General features: G+C 40.7%; 1 protein-coding gene across 1 annotated transcript; it reads left to right on the top strand.

Moving 5' to 3' along the window:
- Positions 1-8,815: 8,815 nt before the first annotated feature.
- Bex4 (brain expressed X-linked 4) lies at positions 8,816-10,370 on the top strand. Its single transcript, XM_020181806.2, has 3 exons — positions 8,816-8,981; positions 9,389-9,462; positions 9,803-10,370. The coding sequence occupies exon 3, from the start codon at positions 9,808-9,810 to the stop codon at positions 10,168-10,170; it is 363 nt and encodes a 120-aa protein (XP_020037395.1). The 5' UTR covers positions 8,816-8,981; positions 9,389-9,462; positions 9,803-9,807; the 3' UTR covers positions 10,171-10,370.
- The last annotated feature ends 422 nt before the right edge of the window (positions 10,371-10,792 follow it).

The following is a 10,792-nucleotide window of genomic DNA, read 5'->3' as shown; positions in this document are numbered from 1 at the left end:
CCTAGAGAGAGAGAAAGAGAGAGAGAGAATATAGTATATAATATGATCTACAGATTCAATGCAATATGCCTATCCAATAAACTTTTTTCAAAAAAAGGAAAAGATAAAACTAAAATTCCTATGGAATTTTTTTGGTATTGGAGATTAAACTCAGAATTTCTAGTCATATGAATCTTGAAAAACAAGACTATTGTTTCCTATTTCAAAAGTTACTACAAAGCCACAGTAATTCAAACAGTGTGGCACTGACATAGGATATATAGTCAATGAAATGGAATTGAGAGCTCAGAGATAAGTAATACATATGTAGTGAATTCAGTTTTGTCAAGGATATCAAGACCATTCCATGAGGGAAAGAATAGGCTCTTCAACAATGGCGCTGAGACAACTGGATAACCATATACAAAATATTGAAGCTATTTTATGCCATATTTAAAATTAATTCTAAACTGGTCAGTTACTTAAATGTGAGAGTTAAAAGTAAAACTCTTATTTTTTAAATTTTTATTTTATTCATATGTGCATACAATGTTTGGGTCATTTCTCCCTCCTTCCCCCCACATCCTCCCTTAGCCCCCTTCCTCCCTAACCGTCCCTTACCCCTCGTTACCTGGCAGAAACTATTTTGCCCTTATCTCTAATTTTGTTGAAGAGAGAGTATAAGCAATAATAGGAAGGACCAAGGGTTTTTGCTAGTTGAGATAAGGATAGCTATACAGGGAGTTGACTCGCATTGATTTCCTGTACATGTGTGTCGCCTTCTAAGTTAATTCTTCTTCAACTAACCTTTTCTCTAGTTCCTGGTCCCCTTCTCCTATTGGCCTCAGTTGATTTAAAGTATCTGCTTTAGTTTCTCTACGTTGAGGGCAACAAATGCTATCTAGTTTTTTAGGTGTTTTTCCTATCCTCATACCTCCCTTGTGTGCTCTTGCTTTATCATGTGATCAAAGTCCAATCCTTTCTTGTGTTTACCATTGATCTGATGTCCACATATAAGGGAGAACATACGATTTTTGGTCTTTTGGGCCAGGCTAACCTCACTCAGAATGATGATCTCCAATTCCATCCATTTACCTGTTAATGATAACATTTTGTTCTTCTTCATGGCTGCATAAAATTCCATTGTGTATAAATACCACATTTTCTTAATCCATTCGTCAGTGGTGGGGCATCTTGTCTGTTTCTATAACTTGGCTATTGTGAATAGTGCCGCAATAAACATGGGTGTGCAGGTGCCTCTGGAGTAACCTGTGTCACAGTCTTTTGGGTATATCTCCAAGAGTGGGATTGCTGGATCATATGGTAGATCAATGTTCAGATTTTTAAGTAGCCTCCAAATTTTTTTCCAGAGTGGTTGTACTAGTTTACATTCCCACCAGCAGTGTAAGAGGGCTCCTTTTTCCCCCGCATCCTCGCCAACACCTGTTGTTACTGGTGTAGCTAATGATGGCTATTCTAACAGGGGTGAGGTGGAATCTTAGCGTGGTTTTAATTTGCATTTCCTTTATTGCTAGAGATGGTGAGCATTTTTTCATGTGTTTTTTGGCCATTTGAATTTCTTCTTTTGAGAAAGTTCTGTTTAGTTCACTTGCCCATTTCTTTATTGGTTGATTAATTTTGGGAGAATTTAGTTTTTTAAGTTCCCTATATATTCTGGTTATCAGTCCTTTGTCTGATGTGTAGCTGGTAAATATTTTCTCCCACTCTGTGGGTGTTCTCTTCAGTTTAGAGACCATTTCTTTTGTTGAGCAGAAGCTTTTTAGTTTTATGAAGTCCCATTTGTCTATGCTATCTCTTAGTTGCTGTATGCTAGGGTTCCATTGAGAAAGTTCTTGCCTAGACCTATTAATTCCAGAGTATTTCCTACTCTTTCCTGTACCAACTTTAGAGTTTGGGGTCTGATATTAAGATCCTTGATCCATTTTCAGTTAATCTTGGTATAGGGTGATATACATGGATCTAGTTTCAGTTTTTTGCAGACTGCTAACCAGTTTTCCCAGCAGTTTTTGTTGAAGAGGCTGTCTTTTCTCCATCGTATATTTTTAGCTCCTTTGTCAAAGACAAATTGATTATAGTTGTGTGGCTCCATATCTGGATCCTCTATTCTGTTCCACTGGTCTTCATGTCTGTTTTTATGCCAGTACCATGCTGTTTTTGTTGTTACTGCTTTGTAATATAGTTTGAAGTCGGGTATTGTGATACCTCCAGCATTGTTCTTTTGACTGAGTATTGCCTTGGCTATTCGTGGCCTCTTGTGTTTCCATATAAATTTAATGGTAGATTTTTCAATCTCTTTAATGAATGTCATTGGAGTTTTGATGGGAATTGCATTAAACATGTAGATTACTTTTGGGAGTATAGACATTTTTACTATGTTGATTCTACCAATCCATGAGCATGGGAGATCTCTCCACTTTCTATAGTCTTCCTCAGTCTCTTTCTTCAGAAGTTTATAGCTTTCCTTGTAGAGGTCATTCACATCCTTTGTTAAGTTTACACCGAGGTATTTTATTTTTTTTGAGGCTATTGTAAATGGAATTGTTTTCATACATTCTTTTTCAGTTTATTCATTATTAGTGTATATAAATGCTAATGATTTTTCTATGTTGATTTTATATCCTGCTACCTTGCTATAGCTGTTGATGGTTTCTAGGAGCTTTAAGTAGAGTTTTTTGGGTCTTTAAGGTATAGGATCGTATCATCTGCAAATAGGGATATTTTGACAGTTTCTTTACCTATTTGTATTCCTTTTATTCCTTCTTCTTACTAATTGCTCTGGCTAGAAATTCCAGTACTATGTTGAATAGGAGTGGAGATAGTGGGCATCCTTGTCTAGTTCCTGATTTTAGAGGGAATGGTTTCAGTTTTTCTCCGTTAAGTATAATGCTGGCTGTAGGTTTGTCATGTATAGCTTTTATAATGTTGAGGTATTTTCCTTCTATTCCTAGTTTTCTTAGAGCCTTTATCATGAAATGGTGTTGGATCTTATCAAAAGCTTTTTCTGCATCTTTTGAGATGATCAAGTGTTTTTTGTCTTTGCTTCTGTTAATGTGGTTTATTACGTTTATTGATTTTCGTATGTTGAACCACCCCTGCATTTCTGGGATGAAGCCTACTTGGTCGTGGTGAATGATCCTTTTGATGTGTTGTTGAATTCGGTTTGCCATTATTTTATTGAGGATTTTTGCCTTGATGTTCATTATGGAGATTGGCCTATAGTTCTCCTTTTTGGAGGTGTCTTTGCCTGGTTTTAGGATAAGTGTAATACTGGCTTCATAAAATGTGCTAAGCAGTTTTCCTTCCCTTTCTATTCCATAGAACACAAACTAAAATTCTTAGAAGAAAATATAGCAGTAAATATTTCTTGTATTGGATTTGGTAGTTGTTTCTTAGTTTGAACACAAAAAGCATAATACTCAGAGAAAAACAGACATATTTTACTTGATCAAAATTTAAACTCTAAAGTGTGAAAAGGCATCTCAACTAAGTAAATTTTAAATTTACAAAAATGATAAGTGAGATTATGAATATATTAATTAGCATGATTTATCATTCTACGTTGTATACATGTATCAACATTTTACACTGTATTCTATATTTAATTATGATATGTCAGTTAAAAGCTGCTTTGATTTGGATCTAAAATGTCCCCCAAAACTCATATGTTGAAGGCTTGGAACCCAGTGCTGCAGTATTCTGTATATGTGTGTTTGGGTCTTTTTGGAGATGATTGTATTATGAGGGCTCTGATCTCACCAACCTGTTTATCCATTGATGGATTCATAGCTTAATGAGTTACTGGGAAGTGGAAATTTTATGAAGTGGGACCTAGCTGAACAATGTAGGTCACTGAGGGCATGTCCTTAAAGGGTAGTTTTTCCCCTGGTCCCTCTCTCTCCCTCTCTCTCTGCTTCTTGGCTGCCATGGTTTTGCTCCACGCATGCTTCTCACCATGATGTTCTGTCTCACCACAGGCCCCAAAACAAGAGAGGGAAATGACCATGGACTGAAACCTTCATAACCATGAACCAAAACAAAAATTTCCTCTTTTAAATGGATTTTTTCACAGTGATGGAAAGCTGAATAACACAAAACCATTAATTTAAAAAATATAAGTCACTGATTAGACATAATGTTTGTAGGTCACATATATGATAAAAGACAGAATATATCCAGAATATATGAAGAATTCATCCAACTTGAGAATAAAAGGACAGATAACCAAATTATAAGATGAATTTGAATAGACATTTCTCTGAAGAAAGGTACACAAATGGGAAATAAATACATGAAAATATTCTTAACACAATTAGTCATTAAGTAAATGAAAATCAAAACCACAATATGTTAATTCACACCAAGTATCATGGGTATAGTTTTTAAAAAATAAAAATAACAAGTGTTGGTAAAGTTGTGGAGAAATTAGAATCCTCATACACAGCTGGTGAGAATACAAAATGGTGCAGGTGCTGCGGAAAACTGACTGGTATTTCATTAACAAGTTAAACAGTTACTAAATGACCCAGCAATTTCACTCCTAGAGTTATGCCGAAGAAAACTGAAAACATACATTCACATAAAAACTTGTACCCAAATGGTCATGGCAGCATTATTCATGATAGACAAAAATGGAAACAACTCAAATGCCCATCAACTGATATGTAGGTAAGCAAACTGTTATATATCCGCTAATGAAATATTATTCAGCTTCAAAAATAATGAAGTACTGCTACAAGCTACATGAGTAAACTTTGAAAATAATATTGTAAGTGAAAGATCAGGAACAAAACACCACATATTGCATAATTCCATTGGTATAAAATGACCAGAATAGGCCTATCCATAGAGACAGAAAGTAGATTAGAGTTTGCTGGAGGCTGTGGAGAGAAAGGAATTGGGAGTGGCTACTAACAAATATGGGCTTTCTTTGGGAGGTGACAGAAATGTCATGAAATTATATAGTGGTGATGGTTACACAACATTGTGAATATGCTAAAAGCCACTGAAGTGCACACTTTGAAATGATAAAATTTTATATGGGACCATATTTCATAAAAAATTGCAAATGAAACAAGATTATATTAAATGTTGAATTATGGGTAAATATAATTTCTGTTGGAAATTTATGTAATAATTTCTAGAAATGGTTTACATAGTGGCATAATTATAGACTAATGACTCGCCCATCAGTATTTAGGAACTTAAACTTTTCTGTTTTAGGTGAGAGTGGGTCTAGGAGTTGTGGAGGAATCCACCAGTTTGATCCTATTTATTCTCCCCTATTTAATTTGAATATGTTTCTAGCAAGAATTTCAGTAGTTTCCAGTCTAGCAGACAAATCATATTCCTTACTTGGGAAGCAAGAGTTGGGCAATTCTGAATCACCATTGCATACTCAGTCCTCACCATGTACATCCAGTAGAAATAGAGTAACACACACACACACACACACACACACAAACACACGCTCGTACACAAACACACACAGCAGAACCACCTAAATCCAGTAGAAATAGAGTAACACCCACCCACCCCCCGCCCACACACACACACACACACACACACACACACACACGCTCGTACACGAACACACACAGCAGAAAGGACTACTATCCTAAAACTTCTGTTTGATATCAGCATCCAGATAAGTTTGAGTATAAAGTGAAGAGAAGGACTTTATGCATACTTCCTTAGAAACAGAATGGGACTGTGGCCCAATGAGAGGCCAGATAAATCAGTAGCACTTTGCAGAGGAAAAGGGTACCATAGAAGGGACATCAGTACCCAGTAAACATGAAAGTACCCAGGAGAGAAAGAGGGAGTCTCAGTAGTAGAAGACTGGCCTCTGTCAGCCAACTGGACTTGTTCCTGAATATAGTTTAGATAAAACCTATGGACTTGTGTGGGATGATGTTCAGAGATAAAAGTATTAAGAATCTCAACACAGTGTTACGTGCCAGTGCCGAGGGTCCTTGTCTTCACAGGCCAGAGAACTGGCTCGTGAGGCAGCTGAATAATGAGCCAAAGACGGTAAATAAAGTAGGATTTATTAGAGAGAAAGGAAAGGCTACAGGTAGGGAACTGCAGTGGAGCCCGGAAGCCGGTGGCTCACTGCACAGGTGAAGGCTAGGGTTTTTATGGATGTTTTAACTCTGGTTTAGGTGGGTTTTTCTCATTGGCCATGGATTCGCAGGCTTTCTCAGGTGAACTGGTTTGGTTTTCACCTTTATTGAGGGAGGGGAAACAATCTAGAGAGCATTTTGCTCATCAGCCCTGTGGCAAATCTGAATCTGTCCTTTAGGATGCAGGAATGCAGGCCTCCATCTCCTCAGGATATAGAAATGATATTGCTCTCCATGGGGGATGGGATAGTCACTCATCTGCCTTAGTTCTCCAGACCCAACAAAAGGAACCAGTGTGGTATCTGAAGTCTGTAATCCCAGCTATGCAGGAGGCAGAAATGGGAGAATTACAATTTGAGTCCAGCCAGAACAAAAAAGTTAGCAAGTGCCTATCCCAAAAAACAAACTGGGTGTGATGATGCCTCTTTGTTATCTCAGTTATGCAAGAGGTAAGGTAGGAGGATCTTGGTCTGAGGTCAGTGACAGGGCAAAAACATGAGACCCTGTCTGAAAACTAAACTAAAGCAAAAAAGGCTAGGGGCATGGTTAAAGTGGCAAAGTGCTTGCCTTGCAAGCACAAGGCCCTAAGTTAAAAAACCCAGTACCACAAAAAACAAACAAACAACAACAACAAAAAACCCAGCAGAACTTAAAGCAGGAGTTGGTCTCTTCTGACCACAAAGCACTGGACTATACACCACAGATCTATATGTGAAGCCTGCCCTAGCTGTGAATATTGGCTGATAACAACTGAAATATTACCTCTTCTCTAGAGAATTGTTCTCAGCCAACTAGGAGCTGTTTTCCCCAGAGACTATGCTTTGCTCCATCTGTAGTTTTTGATCTTCGACTATTTGACATTACGATACAAAAAACCAGTGCCTTTCTATCAAGGTATGACTATAATGGGAAGACACCTAAATATGCTCACAACTGTAGTTTCAGCCCAATTACTAACTCATTTTACTAGCCAGTCTACTTTGAATTACAAGTTTTTAAAAGTTTTAAGCAGACTTTTCTTTTCTTTCGTTTTTTTCTCTCCCCCTACCCCACATTCCACCATGTGAAGAACTCTAGAATGTCTTTATCCTCTGGGCAAGGTCATATGCTCCTCTCATCTTGCTGACAGCAGTAGTGAAGGACCATTGAGGACTGCAAAACATACAGCTCCTGTCAGTAATTGGGAAATAAGCAGACCCAAGGCCACCATCTGACCCAAAGCCTTGCCTCAGTACGTACATCCAAAAGCCCAAACTCTTGGGAGGAGGACAGAAGCTTCTGAAATAGTAGCTCACTATGGTTCTTATTGTGCTTGGCAAATTAATAAACCTTCATTTCTTTTCCTCCAAAACCCTGCTCTCCTTATTTGTAAAATTGGCATGGAGTCGAGGGGCCAAATTTTTGGTACCAGGACCACTTTGTCTTTGAAGTTTCCAGGTGGGATTTACTAAAGTTTATCTCCAGTTAAACCCCATTCTCCCTGTCCTATTCTGCGTGCTTCACTCCCATTAACATGAGAATATCATCTCAAGAAACTGCTTTCATAAGGATCTCTGTTTCATGTTCTGCTTGTAGGAAGCCTGACCTAAAACAAGAGGTGTTTATAGAAATATTCTGGTTAAAATCACAAAAAGAGGAAAACATAATTGTTATCTGTTTTAGCAAATAACAAATCAAGAGACAAAGGCTATCTCTTGGAAGAACATGAACTGAAATTGAACCTGAATTCAATTAAGTTTTTCTAGAATTAACTACTATTTGATAGGAAACAGAGTAAAGAGTCACGTATTAATGATGATACCACCGAGATCCAGACTGTGGGAAAATATAGGACAAAACACTCTGTTTCATCAACTATTACATTGAAGAGAAAATTTAAAAGAACCTATAGATTAGAAGAAATGTAGGTTGGGTGCTGGTGGCTCACGTCTGTAATCCTAGTTGCTCAGGAGACAGAGATCAAGAGGATCGTGGTTCAAAGACAGCCCTGGGCAAATAGCAAGAAAATCCATCTTGTAGAGATATGCACTTCAATTTGAAATATTTATGACTAAAGTGATATGTCTAGAATTTCTTTCAAAAGTAATTTGAGTGCTAGAAGTCGATAAGGATGAAGATGAAATAAAATTGGCCATACCTTACTGTGGAAACTAAATAATTACTGCATGGGTTTGCATTATTCTTTTCTATTTTTATGTTTGAAAATTTTCATAGTAAAAAAATCAAAATAAATTTAACGCAAGCTATAGAGTGCAATTTTCAATAAAAGTGAACAAAACGCAAATGCTGTCATTTAAAATTTTGACATCCTGCTGATCATAGATATTCTTCCACTATTTTTTATTTTCCCTTAAATATTGCATTAAATGTTATTTTTGTAAGAACTGAGATTTTCTTGCACCCCCTTAAAGGCTGGGACCAAATCTTGGTGCAAAGGATGAGGGCATCCCTGGAGCAGAGAGGAGGGACAGGCAATTCCCCACAGAAGTGGGAACGGCCAACAGCCCTCTGACAAGATACCGCCCTTCCCTGGTGGGCAGAGAAAGAAAAGCCCAGGAATACACAAAGAAGGCAGTGACAGAGCCCAGCCTGGAGACATTCAACACCAGTGGGTGCGGAAAAGGGGCCGTCTGGCCCCGCCCACGCCGGGCAGCGGCGGCTGCTGGCGAGTGGGCGGGGCCACTAGCGATGACGCAGGCCTCACGTGACTGGCCAGTATAGACTAGCAACACCTAGCTCCAGCGCCAGACGCCGCCAGAGCTCGCTCCCTCTACCAGAGGCAGCTGCACCTGCTCTGGGGGCCCAAGGAGCGCGCGGGCCAGGGGCGGCCCCAGAGAGGAGGAGGCGGGCGAGGAGCGGGTGAGACCCCGAGCGGACCCTGGGGTTGGAGTGGGAGAGCGGACCCCACCCCCGGGCCCTGCTGCCCAGGGCGGAGGCGCAGCCGGTTGGGGCTGCAGCCCCCACTCCCCGCCGCGGCCCCGCAGGCGGGCGCTGTAGGTGGGCGGCCCTGTGCATGCGGAGCAGCCGCCCGCTGGTCAAGCCCGGCGGTCCCGAGGCTCCGAGCCTGTGGAAACACCTGCCTGCGCCATAAGCGCCAGCTTTTCCCACGGCCCTGCCCCGCCCCCCGCCCTGTTGGTGCAGAAAATGGTGGTCAGCGCGGGGGGCGGGGATGCGAACGCGGGCGGCAGGGAGGGGCGGGGGGCGGGGGTCTCTGGCACCCAGCACTCAGCTGTGGCGGCCCCCGCTCCCAACCCGGCCATCTGCAGATCTGCCAGGCCGTGTCGCGGCGGCGTCTCGCGGCGAGAATCAGGAGGAGGAGGAGAGGCAAGGATAGGCCCAGGTTGGTGAGTGGGACATCGCTGGGGGCGAGGACAAGGGGGCGGGGGAACGTGTGGGAAGACAAGTCTGAGATCCCCCAACCACAATTCTTCCTCCCTCCCCCATCCTGCGTTTGGGTCTGGTGGAAGCCTGGAGGTGGATCCACTGGGAAAGTGATGAGCTTTGGGGAGGGAGGAGGGCGGACTGGACATGTGGACCTTCTCAGGTGGGAAAACGAAATTAACCGAAGGCCTTTGAAATTGAGGCTTCTGAAAGTTGAAAGGACCTTAGTAGGTCCTCTGTCCTCGTAGCTGATCAGTATACCAAGAATTCGGTCCCCTTTCTTGTCTCTTGTCTCCTAGGAGTAATGGAGTCCAAACAGAAACAAGCACTTAAAAATCTCAAAGTGGAAAATGCTCAACAGGAAAGCGAAGGAGAGGAGCAGGCCTCTATTCAGAGTGAAGAGGAATCCCGCCACTTGGGAGGGGCTAAAGGCCAGAAGCCTGGAGGAAATGTCAAGCTCGGGCGAGTCAGGCGACTTGTCCCTAATTTTCGATGGGGCATATCTAGTAGGCATATTGATCGCAATGAAGTGGGAGATGATGTAGAAAAGTTTGTTGGGCAGATGATGGAAATCAAAAGAAAGAGTAGGGAGCAGCAGATGAGGCATTACAGGCGCTTCCAAACCCCTGAACCTGACAATCATTATGACTTTTGCCTCATACCTTGAAACTAAGATTTTTCCCTGAGGCTCCAAATGTGGCCACTGCTTTACAAGCTTGCATTTTTGTAAAACATTTGGTGTATCTATATTAATTTCTGGTTGAATATTTTGCTTCAATTTAAAAGAAGTTTCTGCATGGCCGTTCAACCTGTTTTAGAAAAAATGCTTTTCATAGTTTGAAATTAATAAAGGAATTCTCAAAGCAACCTGTATTCCATCATCTTTCTCTTCCGCTCAAGTCCTTACTTTTGTAAGTAGTACCTTTCCTCTCCCATCTACTTGAACTCAAAATTGCAGTAATCTTTGACAATTAGTTTTTTCTTGCCCCAACCAATCAATAAGGAACAATCATATGCATAATTCATCATTTGATAGCATTTTAAGAATGTGTGTTCTAGTATTTTTCAAAGAGTGCAAGTCTACCATCTTTACAAAACCACCTTGGGGAAGAGAGATTTGTGAATTTAAGACCTCTGGCCCCTATCCTCCACACTTACAGAGTGGGGTTCCAGAATCATCTCCATTTTAACAAACTCCCTACATAATTCTGACATACACCAAAGTGTTACTGGTATGTGTGTGTCTACGTATGTGTAAATGTACATATGTTTGCATGTGTGTGTGTATA

Source organism: Castor canadensis, chromosome X, assembly GCF_047511655.1.
Source record: "Castor canadensis chromosome X, mCasCan1.hap1v2, whole genome shotgun sequence".
Classification (NCBI taxonomy): Eukaryota; Metazoa; Chordata; class Mammalia; order Rodentia; family Castoridae; genus Castor; species Castor canadensis.
This window is presented reverse-complemented; position numbering and strand designations above follow the sequence as displayed.

What these genes read in the sequence shown, in the direction of transcription:
- Bex4 (XM_020181806.2), top strand. Translation starts at nt 9,808, where the DNA reads ATGGAGTCCAAACAGAAACAAGCACTTAAAAATCTCAAAGTGGAAAAT.